At 48.2% G+C, this 25,274-nt stretch overlaps 1 protein-coding gene across 1 annotated transcript in view; it reads right to left on the bottom strand.

Moving 5' to 3' along the window:
- Positions 1 to 25,274, bottom strand: part of DPP10 (dipeptidyl peptidase like 10) — a 206,770-nt gene that overhangs the window by 88,790 nt on the left and 92,706 nt on the right. The window contains exon 6 of the mRNA XM_075285494.1: positions 24,846 to 24,966. Coding sequence (XP_075141595.1) covers positions 24,846 to 24,966 — 121 coding nt within the window. The remainder of the gene's footprint in view (positions 1 to 24,845; positions 24,967 to 25,274) is intronic.

Raw genomic sequence — 25,274 nt, 5'->3', positions numbered from 1 at the left:
AAACAGGAGGATGAGGGCGAGAGGAGGCGGCCATCAGAGGAACATGTGACCGCGCGGCTTTGGCAGATGCCCCAGGACCCCACTGCCTCAACTCATAATGGGTTAAACTGCTCAGGAGAGGCCGGAGCACTGGGCGAGAAGCTCAGAACCAAGTGCCCCCCAAACTGCAGAGAGAAGAAGATCGAAAACCTGCAAAGCAGCTGGTGGGTGACAGAGCACAATTCACACCACAACCCACAGAATAGAAAGGAAATCTGTGCAGAGAAAAATGGGATGTAAAAAATGCAACAAGTCCAACTCTGACCATCAGCGGGCCCAGCGGGTGCAACAGCAAGTGCAACAATGGTGCACTTACCTCCATACTGTAACCCTACCCGGTGCACTTACCTCCATACTGTAACCCTACCCGGTGCACTTACCTCCATACTGTAACCCTACACGGTGCACTTACCTCCATACTGTAACCCTACACGGTGCACTTACCTCCATACTGTAACCCTACCCGGTGCGCATACCTCCATACTGTAACCCTACCCGGTGCGCTTACCTCCATACTGTAACCCTACACGGTGCGCTTACCTCCATACTGTAACCCTACCCGGTGCGCTTACCTCCATACTGTAACCCTACCCGGTGCGCTTACCTCCATACTGTAACCCTACCCGGTGCGCTTACCTCCATACTGTAACCCTACCCGGTGCACTTACCTCCATACTGTAACCCTACCCGGTGCACTTACCTCCATACTGTAACCCTACCCGGTGCACTTACCTCCATACTGTAACCCTACCCGGTGCACTTACCTCCATACTGTAACCCTACACGGTGCACTTACCTCCATACTGTAACCCTACCCGGTGCACTTACCTCCATACTGTAACCCTACCCGGTGCACTTACCTCCATACTGTAACCCTACCCGGTGCACTTACCTCCATACTGTAACCCTACCCGGTGCACTTACCTCCATACTGTAACCCTACCCGGTGCACTTACCTCCATACTGTAACCCTACCCGGTGCACTTACCTCCATACTGTAACCCTACACGGTGCACTTACCTCCATACTGTAACCCTACACGGTGCACTTACCTCCATACTGTAACCCTACCCGGTGCACTTACCTCCATACTGTAACCCTACCCGGTGCACTTACCTCCATACTGTAACCCTACCCGGTGCACTTACCTCCATACTGTAACCCTACCCGGTGCACTTACCTCCATACTGTAACCCTACACGGTGCACTTACCTCCATACTGTAACCCTACCCGGTGCACTTACCTCCATACTGTAACCCTACCCGGTGCACTTACCTCCATACTGTAACCCTACCCGGTGCACTTACCTCCATACTGTAACCCTACACGGTGCACTTACCTCCATACTGTAACCCTACACGGTGCACTTACCTCCATACTGTAACCCTACCCGGTGCACTTACCTCCATACTGTAACCCTACACGGTGCACTTACCTCCATACTGTAACCCTACACGGTGCACTTACCTCCATACTGTAACCCTACCCGGTGCACTTACCTCCATACTGTAACCCTACCCGGTGCACTTACCTCCATACTGTAACCCTACACGGTGCACTTACCTCCATACTGTAACCCTACACGGTGCACTTACCTCCATACTGTAACCCTACACGGTGCACTTACCTCCATACTGTAACCCTACACGGTGCACTTACCTCCATACTGTAACCCTACACGGTGCACTTACCTCCATACTGTAACCCTACATGGTGCACTTACCTCCATACTGTAACCCTTGATGTTACGGACATGTTGATCCAAGGTTTTATACTGACTTCCAGATTGGAGTCAGGAAGGAATTTTTCACCCTGAAATGGGGCAATTGGCCGGAGCCCGGGGGGGGGGCTAAAGCTTTACCTTGTTGGTCAACACAGAATCACAGCCTTTAGGTTTCTGTAGGTGAAGGCCACGTGATCCCCATTATCCAGAAGCAAAGCAGAAGGGTCCAGCCAATATGTGCGGCTACAAAGCCTGGACATCGGCTACTACAACCTGATGGCACTTGACATTTAACGGACAGCAGCCGCTAATCTAGTTGGTTTGGACCAAGTTCAGGCCCGGTGGCGGTCAGAGGAGGACATGTCGCTCTTTCACACCCTGCACGGATTCTCCTTTCACAAGTTGCATTTTTCATGCTCTGGTCTTATTGGTGCAGATTTGAGGTTGTGCCCCATCATGGGGGGCGCGATCAGAAGGGGGCAGTCACATTATTGTCTCCTCTCTGTTACTTATTCCTGGTATTTGCCGTTACTCCGGGTGCACGGCTGACGCTATAAGCAGCTGCTTGGTCTTACGCTGGGGTCACACTAGCGCCCGGACTCCGTTCTGTGGTTTCCGTCTTCTGCATGCAGTCAGACCGGGTCCGGCCGTGAGCGCCAGTGAATGTTTTATGCTCTCCGCCACAAAACCGGTTTCTTTAAACTGGACACAAAGTACTGCATGTCCGACTCTGTGTCCGGATTAAAAAACAAGGTTCGCGGCGGAGAACATAAAACGCTCACGGCCGGAAACTTTTTCAAACCCATTCAAATGACTGCAGGTTTCTGTCTCCAGCCTCTGCTTTGTGCAGGAAACGGAAACCTGTATGAACGGAGAGCGGCGCAGATGTGAATGAGCCCTTACAGGTACAATGATGTGCAAAGGTTTGAGAGTTGCTGAGTCTCTTAAAGGCACAGAGCTTGGCGGTCACTGGTTAGTCCTATGGGCGACTGGGCTCTGTGTGCTATAACCTACAGCTGGCAAGAATATTGGAAGGGTATATAGGTGTAATATATATATATATATATATATATATATATATATATATATATAGGTGTACATATATGGGTGTAATATACAGTATATATATAGGTGCACAGATATAGGTGTAATATATTTCTATATATAGGTGTACATATATGGGTGTAATATACAGTATATATATATATATATAGGTGTACAGATATAGGTGTAATATATATATATATATAGGTGTACATATATGGGTGTAATATACAGTATATATATATATATAGGTGTACAGATATAGGTGTAATATACAGTATATATATATATATATATAGGTGTACAGATATAGGTGTAATATATATATATAGGTGTACATATATGGGTGTAATATACAGTATATATATAGGTGCACATATATGGGTGTAATATACAGTATATATATATATATAGGTGTACAGATATAGGTGTAATATATATATATAGGTGTACATATATGGGTGTAATATACAGTATATATATAGGTGCAAATATATGGGTGTAATATACAGTATATATACACTCACCGGCCACTTTATTAGGTACACCTGTCCAACTGCTCGTTAACACTTAATTTCTAATCAGCCAATCACATGGAGGTAACTCAGTGCATTTCGGCATGTAGACATGGTCAAGACAATCTCCTGCAGTTCAAACCGAGCATCAGTATGGGGGGGAAGAAAGGTGATTTGAGTGCCTTTGAACGTGGCATGGTTGTTGGTGCCAGAAGGGCTGGTCTGAGGATTTCAGAAACTGCTGATCTACTGGGATTTTCACGCACAACCATCTCTAGGGTTTACAGAGAATGGTCCGAAAAAGAAAAAACATCCAGTGAGCGGCAGTTCTGTGGGGGGCGGAAATGCGTTGTTGATGCCAGAGGTCAGAGGAGAATGGCCAGACTGGTTCCAGCTGATAGAAAGGCAACAGTGACTCAAATAGCCACCCGTTACAACCAAGGTAGCCAGAAGAGCATCTCTGAACGCCGCACAGTACGTCCAACTTTGAGGCTACAGATGGGCTACAGCAGCAGAAGACCACACCGGGGGCCACTCCTTTCAGCTAAGAACAGGAAACTGAGGCTACAATTTGCACAAGCTCATCGAAATTGGACAATTGAAGATTGGAAAAACGTTGCCTGGTCTGATGAGTCTCGATTTCTGCTGCGACATTCGGATGGTAGGGTCAGAATTTGGCGTCAACAACATGAAAGCATGGATCCATCCTGCCTTGTATCGGTAACGGTTCAGGCTGGTGGTGGTGGTGTCATGGTGTGGGCAATATTTTCTTGGCACTCTTTGGGCCCCTTGGTACCAATTGAGCATCGTTGCAACGCCAAAGCCTACCTGAGTATTGTTGCTGACCATGTCCATCCCTTTATGAGCACAATGTACCCAACATCTGATGGCTACTTTCAGCAGGATAATGCAATGCCATGTCATAAAGCTGGAATCATCTCAGACTGGTTTCTTGAACATGACAATGAGTTCACTGTACTCCAATGGCCTCCACAGTCACCAGATCTCAATCCAATAGAGGAGCATCTTTGGGATGTGGTGGAACGGGAGATTCGCATCATGGATGTGCAGCCGACAAATCTGCGACTGCAACTGTGTGATGCCGCCATCATGTCAATATGGAGCAAAATCTCTGAGGAATGCTTCCAGCACCTTGTTGTATCTATGCCACGAAGAATTGAGGCAGTTCTGAAGGCAAAAGGGGGTCCAACCCGTTACTAGCATGGTGGACCTAATAAAGTGGCCGGGGAGTGTATATATAGGTGTACAGATATAAGTGTAATATATATATAGGTGTACAGATATAGGTGTAATATATTTCTATATATAGGTGTACATATATGGGTGTAATATACAGTATATATATAGGTGCACATATATAGGTGTAATATACAGTATATATATAAGTGTACAAAGCGAAGAGCACAAGATAAAGGAAGACACCCAGGGCTTTCAGTGCACTAATGTGTAACTAGCTAAAAGTGTCCTGTAAGGGGGCGAGACCAGAAACCTCCATCATCACAGTGTCAGGCAGAGGACGAGACCCCCAGAGATAAACAAGGAGTCCCCCCAAGATTACAAGCGGCAATACCAGGGCTCTATCACAGCTTATCGTTATCATAGAAAGTATACGCTCCTACGCGTGAGAAATCTAGATATATAATGTTATCTACCCGCCCCGACTCCTCATCCTATATATATATATATATATACTAGCAGGAGGAGGCGGCTTCGCACGGGTATATTACATGTTATGTTTGTGTAGTGGCCCCATAAGAATTGTCCAGTTTTGCACTGGTGTATTGTGTATGTGGTTTGTGTGTATGTCCATAAGCGTCATGTCATTATGTGGATCTCATTTTGGATATCAGTGAAAAACCTATGATCAGTTGTTATGGAGACCGGGAGTAAAGCTGTATCTAATCCTTCCCCGTGTAGTACTGTGTTTAGACTCAAGTATCTAATCCTTGTTAGTGCGGTACTGTGTGCAGATGTGCGTATCTAATCCTCTCCTGTGTGGTATTGTGTGCAGACACATGTATCCAATCCCCGGCGTATGGTACTGTGTGCAGATGTGCATATCTAATCCTCTGGCGTGTGGTACTGTGTGCTGAGACGCGTATCTAATTCTCTGGCTTGTGGTACTGTGTACAGAGGCATGTATCTAATCCTCCCCTTTATGGTATTGTGTAAAGAGGCGCGTATCTAATCCTACGGCGTGTGGAACTGTGTACAGACTCCGGTATCTAATACTACAGCATGCGGTACTGTGTGCAGACTCCGGTATCTAATACTACAGCATGCGGTACTGTGTGCAGACTCCGGTATCTAATACTACAGCATGCGGTACTGTGTGCAGACTCCGGTATCTAATACTACAGCATGCGGTACTGTGTGCAGACGCCGGTATCTAATACTACAGCATGCGGTACTGTGTGCAGACTCCGGTATCTAATACTACAGCATGCGGTACTGTGTGCAGACTCCGGTATCTGATACTACAGCATGTGTACTGTGTGCAGACTCCGGTATCTGATACTACAGCATGTGGTACTGTGTGCAGACTCCGGTATCTGATACTACAGCATGCGGTACTGTGTGCAGACTCCGGTATCTAATACTACAGCATGCGGTACTGTGTGCAGACTCCGGTATCTAATACTACAGCATGTGTACTGTGTGCAGACGCCGGTATCTGATACTACAGCATGCGGTACTGTGTGCAGACTCCGGTATCTAATACTACAGCATGCGGTACTGTGTGCAGACTCCGGTATCTAATACTACAGCATGCGGTACTGTGTGCAGACTCCGGTATCTAATACTACAGCATGCGGTACTGTGTGCAGACTCCGGTATCTAATACTACAGCATGCGGTACTGTGTGCAGACTCCGGTATCTAATACTACAGCATGCGGTACTGTGTGCAGACTCCGGTATCTAATACTACAGCATGCGGTACTGTGTGCAGACGCCGGTATCTAATACTACAGCATGCGGTACTGTGTGCAGACTCCGGTATCTAATACTACAGCATGCGGTACTGTGTGCAGACTCCGGTATCTAATACTACAGCATGCGGTACTGTGTGCAGACTCCGGTATCTAATACTACAGCATGCGGTACTGTGTGCAGACTCCGGTATCTAATACTACAGCATGCGGTACTGTGTGCAGACTCCGGTATCTGATACTACAGCATGTGTACTGTGTGCAGACTCCGGTATCTAATACTACAGCATGTGTACTGTGTGCAGACGCCGGTATCTAATACTACAGCATGTGTACTGTGTGCAGACGCCGGTATCTAATACTACAGCATGCGGTACTGTGTGCAGACTCCGGTATCTAATACTACAGCATGCGGTACTGTGTGCAGACTCCGGTATCTAATACTACAGCATGTGTACTGTGTGCAGACTCCGGTATCTAATACTACAGCATGTGTACTGTGTGCAGACTCCGGTATCTGATACTACAGCATGTGTACTGTGTGCAGACTCCGGTATCTGATACTACAGCATGCGGTACTGTGTGCAGACTCCGGTATCTAATACTACAGCATGCGGTACTGTGTGCAGACTCCGGTATCTAATACTACAGCATGCGGTACTGTGTGCAGACTCCGGTATCTAATACTACAGCATGCGGTACTGTGTGCAGACGCCGGTATCTAATACTACAGCATGCGGTACTGTGTGCAGACTCCGGTATCTAATACTACAGCATGTGTACTGTGTGCAGACTCCGGTATCTAATACTACAGCATGTGTACTGTGTGCAGACTCCGGTATCTGATACTACAGCATGTGTACTGTGTGCAGACTCCGGTATCTGATACTACAGCATGTGTACTGTGTGCAGACTCCGGTATCTAATACTACAGCATGTGTACTGTGTGCAGACTCCGGTATCTAATACTACAGCATGCGGTACTGTGTGCAGACTCCGGTATCTAATACTACAGCATGCGGTACTGTGTGCAGACTCCGGTATCTAATACTACAGCATGCGGTACTGTGTGCAGACTCCGGTATCTAATACTACAGCATGCGGTACTGTGTGCAGACTCCGGTATCTAATACTACAGCATGTGTACTGTGTGCAGACTCCGGTATCTAATACTACAGCATGCGGTACTGTGTGCAGACTCCGGTATCTAATACTACAGCATGCGGTACTGTGTGCAGACTCCGGTATCTAATACTACAGCATGTGTACTGTGTGCAGACTCCGGTATCTGATACTACAGCATGCGGTACTGTGTGCAGACTCCGGTATCTAATACTACAGCATGCGGTACTGTGTGCAGACTCCGGTATCTAATACTACAGCATGCGGTACTGTGTGCAGACTCCGGTATCTAATACTACAGCATGCGGTACTGTGTGCAGACTCCGGTATCTAATACTACAGCATGCGGTACTGTGTGCAGACTCCGGTATCTAATACTACAGCATGCGGTACTGTGTGCAGACTCCGGTATCTAATACTACAGCATGTGTACTGTGTGCAGACTCCGGTATCTAATACTACAGCATGCGGTACTGTGTGCAGACTCCGGTATCTGATACTACAGCATGCGGTACTGTGTGCAGACTCCGGTATCTAATACTACAGCATGCGGTACTGTGTGCAGACGCCGGTATCTAATACTACAGCATGCGTACTGTGTGCAGACTCCGGTATCTAATACTACAGCATGCGGTACTGTGTGCAGACTCCGGTATCTAATACTACAGCATGCGGTACTGTGTGCAGACTCCGGTATCTAATACTACAGCATGTGTACTGTGTGCAGACTCCGGTATCTAATACTACAGCATGTGTACTGTGTGCAGACGCCGGTATCTAATACTACAGCATGCGGTACTGTGTGCAGACGCCGGTATCTAATACTACAGCATGCGGTACTGTGTGCAGACTCCGGTATCTAATACTACAGCATGCGGTACTGTGTGCAGACGCCGGTATCTAATACTACAGCATGCGGTACTGTGTGCAGACTCCGGTATCTAATACTACAGCATGCGGTACTGTGTGCAGACTCCGGTATCTAATACTACAGCATGCGGTACTGTGTGCAGACTCCGGTATCTAATACTACAGCATGCGGTACTGTGTGCAGACTCCGGTATCTAATACTACAGCATGCGGTACTGTGTGCAGACTCCGGTATCTAATACTACAGCATGCGGTACTGTGTGCAGACTCCGGTATCTAATACTACAGCATGTGTACTGTGTGCAGACTCCGGTATCTAATACTACAGCATGCGGTACTGTGTGCAGACTCCGGTATCTGATACTACAGCATGCGGTACTGTGTGCAGACTCCGGTATCTAATACTACAGCATGCGGTACTGTGTGCAGACGCCGGTATCTAATACTACAGCATGCGTACTGTGTGCAGACTCCGGTATCTAATACTACAGCATGCGGTACTGTGTGCAGACTCCGGTATCTAATACTACAGCATGCGGTACTGTGTGCAGACTCCGGTATCTAATACTACAGCATGTGTACTGTGTGCAGACTCCGGTATCTAATACTACAGCATGTGTACTGTGTGCAGACGCCGGTATCTAATACTACAGCATGCGGTACTGTGTGCAGACGCCGGTATCTAATACTACAGCATGCGGTACTGTGTGCAGACTCCGGTATCTAATACTACAGCATGCGGTACTGTGTGCAGACGCCGGTATCTAATACTACAGCATGTGTACTGTGTGCAGACTCCGGTATCTGATACTACAGCATGCGGTACTGTGTGCAGACTCCGGTATCTAATACTACAGCATGCGGTACTGTGTGCAGACGCCGGTATCTAATACTACAGCATGCGGTACTGTGTGCAGACGCCGGTATCTAATACTACAGCATGCGGTACTGTGTGCAGACTCCGGTATCTAATACTACAGCATGCGGTACTGTGTGCAGACTCCGGTATCTGATACTACAGCATGTGTACTGTGTGCAGACTCCGGTATCTAATACTACAGCATGCGGTACTGTGTGCAGACTCCGGTATCTAATACTACAGCATGCGGTACTGTGTGCAGACGCCGGTATCTAATACTACAGCATGTGTACTGTGTGCAGACTCCGGTATCTAATACTACAGCATGTGTACTGTGTGCAGACTCCGGTATCTAATACTACAGCATGCGGTACTGTGTGCAGACTCCGGTATCTAATACTACAGCATGTGTACTGTGTGCAGACTCCGGTATCTAATACTACAGCATGCGGTACTGTGTGCAGACTCCGGTATCTAATACTACAGCATGTGTACTGTGTGCAGACGCCGGTATCTAATACTACAGCATGTGGTACTGTGTGCAGACTCCGGTATCTAATACTACAGCATGCGGTACTGTGTGCAGACTCCGGTATCTAATACTACAGCATGCGGTACTGTGTGCAGACTCCGGTATCTAATACTACAGCATGCGGTACTGTGTGCAGACTCCGGTATCTAATACTACAGCATGCGGTACTGTGTGCAGACGCCGGTATCTAATACTACAGCATGCGGTACTGTGTGCAGACTCCGGTATCTAATACTACAGCATGCGGTACTGTGTGCAGACTCCGGTATCTAATACTACAGCATGCGGTACTGTGTGCAGACTCCGGTATCTAATACTACAGCATGCGGTACTGTGTGCAGACTCCGGTATCTAATACTACAGCATGCGGTACTGTGTGCAGACTCCGGTATCTGATACTACAGCATGTGTACTGTGTGCAGACTCCGGTATCTAATACTACAGCATGTGTACTGTGTGCAGACGCCGGTATCTAATACTACAGCATGTGTACTGTGTGCAGACGCCGGTATCTAATACTACAGCATGCGGTACTGTGTGCAGACTCCGGTATCTAATACTACAGCATGCGGTACTGTGTGCAGACTCCGGTATCTAATACTACAGCATGTGTACTGTGTGCAGACTCCGGTATCTGATACTACAGCATGTGTACTGTGTGCAGACTCCGGTATCTGATACTACAGCATGTGTACTGTGTGCAGACTCCGGTATCTGATACTACAGCATGCGGTACTGTGTGCAGACTCCGGTATCTAATACTACAGCATGCGGTACTGTGTGCAGACTCCGGTATCTAATACTACAGCATGCGGTACTGTGTGCAGACTCCGGTATCTAATACTACAGCATGCGGTACTGTGTGCAGACGCCGGTATCTAATACTACAGCATGCGGTACTGTGTGCAGACTCCGGTATCTAATACTACAGCATGTGTACTGTGTGCAGACTCCGGTATCTGATACTACAGCATGTGTACTGTGTGCAGACTCCGGTATCTGATACTACAGCATGTGTACTGTGTGCAGACTCCGGTATCTAATACTACAGCATGTGTACTGTGTGCAGACTCCGGTATCTAATACTACAGCATGCGGTACTGTGTGCAGACTCCGGTATCTAATACTACAGCATGCGGTACTGTGTGCAGACTCCGGTATCTAATACTACAGCATGCGGTACTGTGTGCAGACTCCGGTATCTAATACTACAGCATGCGGTACTGTGTGCAGACTCCGGTATCTAATACTACAGCATGTGTACTGTGTGCAGACTCCGGTATCTAATACTACAGCATGCGGTACTGTGTGCAGACTCCGGTATCTAATACTACAGCATGTGTACTGTGTGCAGACTCCGGTATCTAATACTACAGCATGTGTACTGTGTGCAGACTCCGGTATCTGATACTACAGCATGCGGTACTGTGTGCAGACTCCGGTATCTAATACTACAGCATGTGTACTGTGTGCAGACTCCGGTATCTAATACTACAGCATGCGGTACTGTGTGCAGACTCCGGTATCTAATACTACAGCATGCGGTACTGTGTGCAGACTCCGGTATCTAATACTACAGCATGCGGTACTGTGTGCAGACTCCGGTATCTAATACTACAGCATGCGGTACTGTGTGCAGACTCCGGTATCTAATACTACAGCATGTGTACTGTGTGCAGACTCCGGTATCTAATACTACAGCATGCGGTACTGTGTGCAGACTCCGGTATCTGATACTACAGCATGCGGTACTGTGTGCAGACTCCGGTATCTAATACTACAGCATGCGGTACTGTGTGCAGACGCCGGTATCTAATACTACAGCATGCGTACTGTGTGCAGACTCCGGTATCTAATACTACAGCATGCGGTACTGTGTGCAGACTCCGGTATCTAATACTACAGCATGCGGTACTGTGTGCAGACTCCGGTATCTAATACTACAGCATGTGTACTGTGTGCAGACTCCGGTATCTAATACTACAGCATGTGTACTGTGTGCAGACGCCGGTATCTAATACTACAGCATGCGGTACTGTGTGCAGACGCCGGTATCTAATACTACAGCATGCGGTACTGTGTGCAGACTCCGGTATCTAATACTACAGCATGCGGTACTGTGTGCAGACGCCGGTATCTAATACTACAGCATGCGGTACTGTGTGCAGACTCCGGTATCTAATACTACAGCATGCGGTACTGTGTGCAGACTCCGGTATCTAATACTACAGCATGCGGTACTGTGTGCAGACTCCGGTATCTAATACTACAGCATGCGGTACTGTGTGCAGACTCCGGTATCTAATACTACAGCATGCGGTACTGTGTGCAGACTCCGGTATCTAATACTACAGCATGCGGTACTGTGTGCAGACTCCGGTATCTAATACTACAGCATGTGTACTGTGTGCAGACTCCGGTATCTAATACTACAGCATGCGGTACTGTGTGCAGACTCCGGTATCTGATACTACAGCATGCGGTACTGTGTGCAGACTCCGGTATCTAATACTACAGCATGCGGTACTGTGTGCAGACGCCGGTATCTAATACTACAGCATGCGTACTGTGTGCAGACTCCGGTATCTAATACTACAGCATGCGGTACTGTGTGCAGACTCCGGTATCTAATACTACAGCATGCGGTACTGTGTGCAGACTCCGGTATCTAATACTACAGCATGTGTACTGTGTGCAGACTCCGGTATCTAATACTACAGCATGTGTACTGTGTGCAGACGCCGGTATCTAATACTACAGCATGCGGTACTGTGTGCAGACGCCGGTATCTAATACTACAGCATGCGGTACTGTGTGCAGACTCCGGTATCTAATACTACAGCATGCGGTACTGTGTGCAGACGCCGGTATCTAATACTACAGCATGTGTACTGTGTGCAGACTCCGGTATCTGATACTACAGCATGCGGTACTGTGTGCAGACTCCGGTATCTAATACTACAGCATGCGGTACTGTGTGCAGACGCCGGTATCTAATACTACAGCATGCGGTACTGTGTGCAGACGCCGGTATCTAATACTACAGCATGCGGTACTGTGTGCAGACTCCGGTATCTAATACTACAGCATGCGGTACTGTGTGCAGACTCCGGTATCTGATACTACAGCATGTGTACTGTGTGCAGACTCCGGTATCTAATACTACAGCATGCGGTACTGTGTGCAGACTCCGGTATCTAATACTACAGCATGCGGTACTGTGTGCAGACGCCGGTATCTAATACTACAGCATGTGTACTGTGTGCAGACTCCGGTATCTAATACTACAGCATGTGTACTGTGTGCAGACGCCGGTATCTAATACTACAGCATGTGGTACTGTGTGCAGACTCCGGTATCTAATACTACAGCATGCGGTACTGTGTGCAGACGCCGGTATCTAATACTACAGCATGCGGTACTGTGTGCAGACGCGCAATAGAGAACAGACAGAAATTCTTTTTTATAATATATATATAGAGATATGTTCTCTCGCTATATACTACTGTATCACACCGAGTATCCCCATGCGCTTGTATATATGTTCTCTCGCTATATACTACTGTATCACACCGAGTATCCCCATGCGCTTGTATATATGTTCTCTCTCGCTATATACTACTGTATCACACCGAGTATCCCCATGCGCTTGTATACATGTTCTCTCTCGCTATATACTACTGTATCACACCGAGTATCCCCATGCGCTTGTATACATGTTCTCTCTCGCTATATACTACTGTATCACACCGAGTATCCCCATGCGCTTGTATATATGTTCTCTCTCGCTATATACTACTGTATCACACCGAGTATCCCCATGCGCTTGTATACATGTTCTCTCTCGCTATATACTACTGTATCACACCGAGTATCCCCATGCGCTTGTATACATGTTCTCTCTCGCTATATACTACTGTATCACACCGAGTATCCCCATGCGCTTGTATACATGTTCTCTCTCGCTATATACTACTGTATCACACCGAGTATCCCCATGCGCTTGTATATATGTTCTCTCTCGCTATATACTACTGTATCACACCGAGTATCCCCATGCGCTTGTATATATGTTCTCTCGCTATATACTACTGTATCACACCGAGTATCCCCATGCGCTTGTATACATGTTCTCTCTCGCTATATACTACTGTATCACACCGAGTATCCCCATGCGCTTGTATACATGTTCTCTCTCGCTATATACTACTGTATCACACAGAGTATCCCCATGCGCTTGTATACATGTTCTCTCTCGCTATATACTACTGTATCACACCGAGTATCCCCATGCGCTTGTATACATGTTCTCTCTCGCTATATACTACTGTATCACACGAGTATCCCCATGCGCTTGTATACATGTTCTCTCTCGCTATATACTACTGTATCACACCGAGTATCCCCATGCGCTTGTATATATGTTCTCTCGCTATATACTACTGTATCACACCGAGTATCCCCATGCGCTTGTATACATGTTCTCTCTCGCTATATACTACTGTATCACACCGAGTATCCCCATGCGCTTGTATACATGTTCTCTCTCGCTATATACTACTGTATCACACCGAGTATCCCCATGCGCTTGTATACATGTTCTCTCTCGCTATATACTACTGTATCACACCGAGTATCCCCATGCGCTTGTATATATGTTCTCTCGCTATATACTACTGTATCACACCGAGTATCCCCATGCGCTTGTATACATGTTCTCTCTCGCTATATACTACTGTATCACACCGAGTATCCCCATGCGCTTGTATACATGTTCTCTCTCGCTATATACTACTGTATCACACCGAGTATCCCCATGCGCTTGTATACATGTTCTCTCTCGCTATATACTACTGTATCACACCGAGTATCCCCATGCGCTTGTATATATGTTCTCTCGCTATATACTACTGTATCACACCGAGTATCCCCATGCGCTTGTATACATGTTCTCTCTCGCTATATACTACTGTATCACACCGAGTATCCCCATGCGCTTGTATACATGTTTCTCTCGCTATATACTACTGTATCACACCGAGTATCCCCATGCGCTTGTATACATGTTCTCTCTCGCTATATACTACTGTATCACACCGAGTATCCCCATGCGCTTGTATACATGTTCTCTCTCGCTATATACTACTGTATCACACCGAGTATCCCCATGCGCTTGTATATATGTTCTCTCGCTATATACTACTGTATCACACCGAGTATCCCCATGCGCTTGTATACATGTTCTCTCTCGCTATATACTACTGTATCACACCGAGTATCCCCATGCGCTTGTATACATGTTCTCTCTCGCTATATACTACTGTATCACACCGAGTATCCCCATGCGCTTGTATACATGTTCTCTCTCGCTATATACTACTGTATCACACCGAGTATCCCCATGCGCTTGTATATATGTTCTCTCGCTATATACTACTGTATCACACCGAGTATCCCCATGCGCTTGTATACATGTTCTCTCTCGCTATATACTACTGTATCACACCGAGTATCCCCATGCGCTTGTATACATGTTCTCTCTCGCTATATACTACTGTATCACACCGAGTATCCCATGCGCTTGTATACATGTTCTCTCTCGCTATATACTACTGTAATCACACCGAGTATCCCCATGCGCTTGTATATATGTTCTCTCTCGCTATATACTACTGTATCACACCGAGTATCCCCATGCGCTGTATATATGTTCTCTCGCTATATACTACTGTATCACACCGAGTATCCCCATGCGCTTGTATACATGTTCTCTCTCGCTATATACTACTGTATCACACCGAGTATCCCCATGCGCTTGTATACATGTTCTCTCTCGCTATATACTACTGTAATCACACAGAGTATCCCCATGCGCTTGTATACATGTTCTCTCTCGCTATATACTACTGTATCACACAGAGTATCCCCATGCGCTTGTATACATGTTCTCTCTCGCTATATACTACTGTATCACACAGAGTATCCCCATGCGCTTGTATACATGTTCTCTCTCGCTATATACTACTGTATCACACAGAGTATCCCCCATGCGCTTGTATACATGTTCTCTCTCGCTATATACTACTGTATCACACTGAGTATCCCCATGCGCTTGTATACATGTTCTCTCTCGCTATATACTACTGTATCACACAGAGTATCCCCATGCGCTTGTATACATGTTCTCTCTCGCTATATACTACTGTATCACACAGAGTATCCCCATGCGCTTGTATACATGTTCTCTCTCGCTATATACTACTGTATCACACCGAGTATCCCCATGCGCTTGTATACATGTTCTCTCTCGCTATATACTACTGTATCACACAGAGTATCCCCATGCGCTTGTATACATGTTCTCTCTCGCTATATACTACTGTATCACACAGAGTATCCCCATGCGCTTGTATACATGTTCTCTCTCGCTATATACTACTGTATCACACAGAGTATCCCCATGCGCTTGTATACATGTTCTCTCTCGCTATATACTACTGTATCACACCGAGTATCCCCATGCGCTTGTATACATGTTCTCTCTCGCTATATACTACTGTATCACACCGAGTATCCCCATGCGCTTGTATACATGTTCTCTCTCGCTATATACTACTGTATCACACAGAGTATCCCATGCGCTTGTATACATGTTCTCTCTCGCTATATACTACTGTATCACACAGAGTATCCCCATGCGCTTGTATACATGTTCTCTCTCGCTATAATACTAACTGTATCACACAGAGTATCCCCATGCGCTTGTATACATGTTCTCTCTCGCTATATACTACTGTATCACACTGAGTATCCCCATGCGCTTGTATACATGTGCTCTCTCGCTATATACTACTGTATCACACTGAGTATCCCCATGCGCTTGTATACATGTTCTCTCTCGCTATATACTACTGTATCACACCGAGTATCCCCATGTGCTTGTATATATGTTCTCTCTCGCTATATACTACTGTATCACACCGAGTATCTCCATGCGCTTGTATATATGTTCTCTCGCTATATACTACTGTATCACACCGAGTATCCCCATGCGCTTGTATATATGTTCTCTCGCTATATACTACTGTATCACACTGAGTATCCCCATGTGCTTGTATATATGTTCTCTCTCGCTATATACTACTGTATCACACTGAGTATCTCCATGCGCTTGTATATATGTTCTCTCTCGCTATATACTACTGTATCACACCGAGTATCCCCATGCGCTTGTATATATGTGCCTCTCTCGCTATATACTACTGTATCACACCGAGTATCCCCATGTGCTTGTATATATGTGCTCTCTCGCTATATACTACTGTATCACACCGAGTATCCCCATGCGCTTGTATATATGTTCTCTCTCGCTATATACTACTGTATCACACTGAGTATCCCCATGCGCTTGTATATATGTGCTCTCTCGCTATATACTACTGTATCACACCGAGTATCCCCATGTGCCTTGTATATATGTGCTCTCTCGCTATATACTACTGTATCACACCGAGTATCCCCATGTGCTTGTATATATGTGCTCTCTCGCTATATACTACTGTATCACACCGAGTATCCCCATGCGCTTGTATACATGTTCTCTCTCGCTATATACTACTGTATCACACCGAGTATCCCCATGTACTTGTATATATGTGCTCTCTCGCTATATACTACTGTATCACACCGAGTATCCCCATGCGCTTGTATACATGTTCTCTCTCGCTATATACTACTGTATCACACTGAGTATCTCCATGCGCTTGTATATATGTTCTCTCTCGCTATATACTACTGTATCACACTGAGTATCCCCATGTGCTTGTATATATGTTCTCTCTCGCTATATACTACTGTATCACACTGAGTATCTCCATGCGCTTGTATATATGTTCTCTCTCGCTATATACTACTGTATCACACTGAGTATCCCCATGTGCTTGTATATATGTTCTCTCTCGCTATATACTACTGTATCACACTGAGTATCCCCATGTACTTGTATATATTGTGCTCTCTCGCTATATACTACTGTATCACACTGAGTATCCCCAATAGTGGGACTATTAATGGATTATCTGATCTTATCTTATAAGAGAGCACCCTGTAATAGTCGCCGTCCCGTTTATTATAGCCCTATAAATAATAGCGCGACCTATATAATAATACTGATTTATAGCTCCGCCCTTATACAGAACAGACCCATTCTCACAGTCCACCTGATATATAATATAGAATAGCCCCGCCCTTATATAACAGACACCTCCTTCTATATCACAGCCACGTATAGATTTCCATAGTAGCCGCTCCTTGTATATATATATACTAGTCCCAGCGTATAATAGTGTTCCTTATATATAACAGTTCCTCTCTTATTATAGTCCCCCTATGTATAATACCCCCCCCCCAATATAAATATTACCCCCCCTATAGATAATCGTTTGCCTCCTATAGCAGATATCTTGTGTTCCCCTGACTGCGCTCCCACCATGAGCAGAGCAGCAGACTCTCTCTGTAGTAGAGGCATAGGGGGCGCCATGGAGTGATAATAATAATACATGTTATTACTATAGCGCCAACATATTCCGCAGCGCTGTACAGAATATAGGGTTCAACTACAGACAGAAAGAGACATTACAGAGAAAGTCATTTCACACAATGGGACTGAGGGCCCTGCTCACAAGAGCTTACAGTCTATGAGGTAGAGGGGGGGGGGCACAAGAGCTTACAATCTATGAGGTAGAGGGGGTGACACAAGAGCTTACAATCTATGAGGTAGAGGGGGTGACACAAGAGCTTACAGTCTATGAGGTAGAGGGGGTGACACAAGAGCTTACAGTCTATGAGGTAGAGGGGGGACACAAGAGCTTACAGTCTATGAGGTAGAGGGGGGACACAAGAGCTTACAATCTATGAGGTAGAGGGGGGGACACAAGAGCTTACAGTCTATGAGGTAGAGGGGGGACACAAGAGCTTACAATCTATGAGGTAGAGGGGGGGACACAAGAGCTTACAATCTATGAGGTAGAGGGGGTGACACAAGAGTCTTACAATCTATGAGGTAGAGGGGGGGTGACACAAGAGCTTACAGTCTATGAGGTAGAGGGGGTGACACAAGAGCTTACAGTCTATGAGGTAGAGGGGGTGACACAAGAGCTTACAGTCTATGAGGTAGAGGGGGTGACACAAGAGCTTACACTCTATGAGGTAGAGGGGGTGACACAAGAGCTTACAATCTATGAGGTAGAGGGGGTGACACAAGAGCTTACAGTCTATGAGGTAGAGGGGGGACACAAGAGCTTACAGTCTATGAGGTAGAGGGGGGGACACAAGAGCTTACAGTCTATGAGGTAGAGGGGGGGGGCACAAGAGCTTACAATCTATGAGGTAGAGGGGGGGACACAAGAGCTTACAATCTATGAGGTAGAGGGGGGGACACAAGAGCTTACAATCTATGAGGTAGAGGGGGTGACACAAGAGCTTACAGTCTATGAGGTAGAGGGGGTGACACAAGAGCTTACAATCTATGAGGTAGAGGGGGTGACACAAGAGCTTACAGTCTATGAGGTAGAGGGGGGGGGCACAAGAGCTTACAATCTATGAGGTAGAGGGGGGGACACAAGAGCTTACAATCTATGAGGTAGAGGGGGGACACAAGAGCTTACAATCTATGAGGTAGAGGGGGTGACACAAGAGCTTACAGTCTATGAGGTAGAGGGGGGACACAAGAGCTTACAATCTATGAGGTAGAGGGGGTGATATAGGAGGTAGCAGGGGCGGCATTGCTTATACAGAGGTCAGACCCTTCTGTAATAGAGGTGACTGTCATTACACAAACATAAGACTTTATGAGCCGTCACCAGTCGTGTCCTGTAACATGTGGATGGAGCTCGGACATATAAAGTTACCCTGAGATGACATCATATCATGTGGGGTAATTATTATTATTATTATTATTATTATTATTGTTTATTTATATAGCACCATTAATCCCATGGTGCTGTACATTTGGGGGTTACATACAGTACACAGAATATACAGGTAGATATAATACTAACAGTGATCGGCTGGCACAGTGGGGTAGAGGGCCCTGCCCGCGAGGGCTTACAATCTATGAGGGAAGGGGGTAGAGACAGAAGGAGAGGGGGAGACTGTACAGATGGGGGTGCGGTGATAGTGTTATTGGGGGGTGTAGCCCTTCCTGAATAGGGGAGTCTTCAGGGCCTTCTTGAATCCTGTGATTGTGGGGGTCAGTCTTATGTGTCGTGGTAAGGAGTTCCAGAGTATGGGGGATGCACGGGAGAAGTCTTGGAGACGGTTGTGTGAGGAGCGGATGAGGGCAGAGCGGAGTAGGAGGTCATTGGAGGATCTGAGGTTACGTGTGGGCAGGTAGCGGGAGATGAGGTCAGAGATATATGGAGGGGACAGGTGAGGATGAGGTCAGAGATATATGGAGGGGACAGGTGAGGATGAGGTCAGAGATATATGGAGGGGACAGGTGGGGATGAGGTCAGAGATATATGGAGAGGACAGGTGAGGATGAGGTCAGAGATATATGGAGGGGACAGGTGGAGATGAGGTCAGAGATATATGGAGAGGACAGGTGAGGATGAGGTCAGAGATATATGGAGGGGACAGGTGAGGATGAGGTCAGAGATATATGGAGGGGACAGGTGAGGTCAGAGATATATGGAGGGGACAGGTGAGGATGAGGTCAGAGATATATGGAGGGGACAGGTGAGGATGAGGTCAGAGATATATGGAGAGGACAGGTGAGGATGAGGTCAGAGATATATGGAGGGGACAGGTGTGGATGAGGTCAGAGATATATGGAGGGGACAGGTGAGGTCAGAGATATATGGAGGGGACAGGTGAGGTCAGAGATATATGGAGGGGACAGGTGAGGTCAGAGATATATGGAGGGGACAGGTGAGGTCAGAGATATATGGAGGGGACAGGTGAGGATGAGGTCAGAGATATATGGGGGGGACAGGTGAGGTCAGAGATATATGGAGGGGACAGGTGTGGATGAGGTCAGAGATATATGGAGGGGACAGGTGAGGTCAGAGATATATGGAGGGGACAGGTGAGGATGAGGTCAGAGATATATGGAGGGGACAGGTTGTGGATGGCTTTGTATGTTAGTGTTAGTAGCTTGAACTCAATTCGCTGGGCTATGGGTAACCAATGGAGGGACTGGCAGAGGGGAGCAGCCGATGAAGATCGGGGGGTGAGGTGGATTAAGCGAGCAGCGCAGTGTAAGGTGGACTGGAGGGGGACGAGGGTGTTTGCTGGGAGTCCATGCAGAAGGGTGTTGCAGTAGTCTAAGCGGGAGATTATGAGGGCCTGGACGAGCATCTTGGTAGTTTCTGGGGTGAGGAAGGAGCGGATTCGGTGGATGTTCTTGAGTTGGAGGCGACAAGAGGTGTTGAGGGTTTGAATATGTGGTTTGAAGGATAGGTCAGAGTCCAGGGTTACCCCAAGGCATCGGGCCTGTGGGACAGGGGTAAGTGGGGTTCCATTAACTTTGATAGATGGGTCAGGTGGAGGGGCCATACAGGATGGGCTGAAGATGATAAACTCTGTTTTCTCCATGTTGAGTTTGAGAAAGCGGGAGGAGAGGAAGGAGGCTACGGCTGCTAAACAATCTGGAATTCTGGCCAACAAGGAGGTAATGTCTGGTCCAGAGATGTATATTTGGGTGTCATCAGCATAGCAATGGTACTGAAAGCCGTGAGATTCTATGAGTTGGCCCAGGCCAAGGGTGTAGATGGAGAACAGGAGGGGTCCTAGGACGGAGCCTTGGGGGACACCTACAGAGAGAGGGCGAGGTGAGGAGGTGGTGTGCGAGTGGGAGACGCTGAATGTGCGGTCGGTGAGGTATGAGGAGATCCAGGAAAGGGCCAGGTCTGAGATACCAAGGGATGAGAGAATTTCTAACAGGAGGGAGTGGTCAACTGTGTCAAAGGCAGAGGAGAGATTGAGGAGGAGGAGGACAGAGGAGAGGTCAAGGAGGAGGAGGACAGAGTAATGGCGCTTGGCTTTGGCGGTTAGCAGGTCGTTAGTGACTTTTGTTAGGGCAGTGTCAGTGGAGTGCCGGGGTCTGAAGCCTGACTGAAGTCTGTCACAGAGCAGGTTGGACGAGAGATAGGAGGAGAGTTCGGAGTGGACGTGTTGCTCGAGAAGTTTTGAGGCGTATGGGAGCAGTGAGATGGGACGATAGTTGGCTGGAGAGGACGGGTCCAGGGACGGTTTCTTAAGTATAGGAGTGACAGTGGTGTGTTTGAAGGCAGAGGGGAAGGATCCATTGGTTAGGGATAGGTTGAAGAGATGGATTAGGGCTGGAGTAATGACTTCAGTGAGTTTGGGGATGAGATGTGATTGAATCGGGTCGAGCGCGCAGGAGGTGAGGTGGGATTTGGAGATTAGGGAGGAGAGTTTTTCATCAGTGATGGAGGAGAAACAGGTCAGGGATGGGGAGCAGCGAGTAGTTGGGTAGAGGGGTTGTCGGGGGAGTAGGGTGAGGCTGTCTCTGATGGTGGCAATTTTAGTTTTGAAGTAGGAGGCGAAGTCGTCAGCTGAGATAAGTGATGTCGGAGGGGGGGCGGGAGGACGGAGGAGGGAGTTGAAGGTGGAGAATAGTTGTTTGGGGTTGCGAGAGAGTGCGGATATGAGTGTGGTGAAGTAGACCTGCTTGGCGGCGGTGAGTGCGTTCTTAAATGCGAGCACTGCCTCTTTGTACCTGAGGAAATCCTCCTGGGAGTGGCTTTTCTTCCAGAGGCGTTCTGCAACCCGCGAGGCACGTCTCAGTTTTTTAGTCAGGTCGGTGTGCCAGGGTTGTCTATTGGTTGGTCGGGCTCTGGTGTAGGGGGCCACAGAGTCCAGGGCTGAGGTAATGGTGGTATTATAGAAGGCAGCAGCGGCATCTGTGTCCTGGAGTGAGGAGATGTCAGCGAGTGGTAGGAGAGAGTCTGAGAGGGTGCAGGTGTCAAGGCGGTGGAGGTTCCTGTGGGGGCGCATTGGTTTAGAGGTTGGGGTGTCTATTGGAGAGGAGAGGGCAGAGAATGTCAGCAGGTTGTGGTCCGAGAGCGTGGATGGAGAGTTAGAGAGGTTGCATATGGAGCAGAGGCGGGTGAATATTAGGTCTAGTGTGCCCCCTTTATGTGGGTGGCAGAGGAGGACCATTGGGAGAGACCAAAGGAGGCGGTGAGGGATAGGAGACTGGAGGCGGAGGGGTGGTCTGTGTAATGGGGATGTTGAGGTCACCCATGATGATGGTGGGGGTGTCTGTAGATAGGAAGTGTGTGAGCCAGGTGGTGAAGTGGTCGATGAAGGCAGCGGTAGGTCCCGGCGGTCGATATATGATGGCCAGTCGGAGGTTGGAGGGTGAGTAGATACGAACAGAGTGCACTTCAAAGGATGGGGAGTTAAGGGCAGGTAGCGCCTGGATAGGGGCAAATGAACACTTGTCTGACAGGAGGACGCCTACACCTCCACCAGGTTTGCTGTTGGGGCGGGGAGTATGTGAGAATTGCAGACCTCCATAGGAGAGGGCGGCGGGGGAGGCGGTGTCTGAGGGGGTCAGCCATGTTTCAGTGAGACCAAGAAATGTAAAATCATTGAGAATGAAAAGGTCGTGGATGTAGGTAAGTTTATTACATACGGGTAATGTGGGGGCGGGGACAGAGGAGGGGGAAGGGTTTACGTTAGACATTGTGATCGGCCGCTCTGATAAGATGCGTCTTTAGTTTGCGCTTAAAGCTGTAGAAATTGGGAGTTCCTCTGATTGTCCGGGGTAGAACATTCCAGAGAAGTGGTGCAGCTCGGGAGAAGTCTTGTATACGAGCGGGGGAGGTTCTGATAATAGAGGATGGAAGTGTTAGGTCATTGAGTGAGCGGAGAGCGGGGGTTGGGCGGTAGACAGAGATGAGGGAAGAAATGTAGGGAGGTGCGGCATTATGGAGAGCCTTGTGGGGGAGGGGGAGAACTTTATATTTTATTCTATAATGAATAGGCAGCCAATGTAGTGACCGGCACAGGCCGGAGGCCTCGCTGTAGTGACCGGCACAGACCGGAGGCCTCGCTGTAGTGACCGGCACAGACCGGAGGCCTCGCTGTAGTGACCGGCACAGACCGGAGGCCTCGCTGTAGTGACCGGCACAGACCGGAGGCCTCGCTGTAGTGACCGGCACGGACCGGAGGCCTCGCTGTAGTGACCGGCACGGACCGGAGGCCTCGCTGTAGTGACCGGCACGGACCGGAGGCCTCGCTGTAGTGACCGGCACAGACCGGAGGCCTCGCTGTAGTGACCGGCACAGACCGGAGGCCTCGCTGTAGTGACCGGCACAGACCGGAGGCCTCGCTGTAGTGACCGGCACAGACCGGAGGCCTCGCTGTAGTGACCGGCACAGACCGGAGGCCTCACTGTAGTGACCGGCACAGACCAGAGGCCTCGCTGTAGTGACCGGCACAGACCGGAGGCCTCGCTGTAGTGACCGGCACAGACCGGAGGCCTCACTGTAGTGACCGGCACAGACCGGAGGCCTCGCTGTAGTGACCGGCACAGACCAGAGGCCTCGCTGTAGTGACCGGCACAGACCGGAGGCCTCGCTGTAGTGACCGGCACAGACCGGAGGCCTCGCTGTAGTGACCGGCACAGACCAGAGGCCTCACTGTAGTGACCGGCACAAACCAGAGGCCTCGCTGTAGCGTCTAGCCTGATAGATGAGCCTGGCCGCTGCATTCAGAATAGATTGTAGAGGGGAGAGTTTAGTGAGGGGAAGACGGATTAGTAAGGAGTTACAGTAGTCAAGGCGAGAATGAATCAGAGAGACAATAAGTGTCTTTAGTGTATCTCTGGTAAGGAAAGGGTGTATTCTGGAGATGTCTAGTGATGTCATCACTCCACCTGCACCGCATCGTCCTGTGCACTACTGGCGGTCCTTAGGGGGCGCCATGTAGTGATGTCATCACTCCACCTGCACCGCATCGTCCTGTGCACTACTGGCGGTCCTTTATGGCAGAGCAGGGACCTTTCACCTCCTGTAACTGTATTGGTTAATAGCCTGATGCTCAGGACCTTGGGGGCCTCTTCGCAGGCGGGGGCCCTGGGCAATTGTCCAATTTTTCCCCCTAACCCCAACCCTGAATGGATGATAGAGTGTCAGCTCCCTGCCCCAGTCACTTACCTTCATAAAGCCAGTCTGAGAGGCCGTTGCAGATGATCCCCTCCTTTCCTGAGGACGTCAGCCGCAGCGAGCTGCTCCGAACATCCGGCCGGTAATAAATATTATTCTCAAAGATGAAGAGCTGGAAGAAAAGTATAAGACGGACTAAGAAGCCGAAGAGGAGGAGCCGCAGTCATCATATACTGGAGGCCACGCAGTGCAGGGTTACACTGTACGTGCCCTCAGTGATATGCTCAACAACAAAGAGGATTACTCTGCCATCCCGGACCCAATCCTGCCGTCCCGGACCCAATCCTGCCGTCCCGGACCCAATCCTGCCGTCCCGGACCCAATCCTGCCGTCCCGGACCCAATCCTGCCGTCCAACTTGAGAATAAGTAAGTGATGAATTTGTTGCAGTTCCCCTATAGCTGATGACACAACGTAGATG

This window comes from Leptodactylus fuscus, chromosome 8 (genome assembly GCF_031893055.1).
Source record: "Leptodactylus fuscus isolate aLepFus1 chromosome 8, aLepFus1.hap2, whole genome shotgun sequence".
NCBI lineage: Eukaryota > Metazoa > Chordata > Amphibia > Anura > Leptodactylidae > Leptodactylus > Leptodactylus fuscus.
Note: the sequence above shows the minus strand (reverse complement) of the source record. Positions and strands in the feature narration are given on the sequence as shown.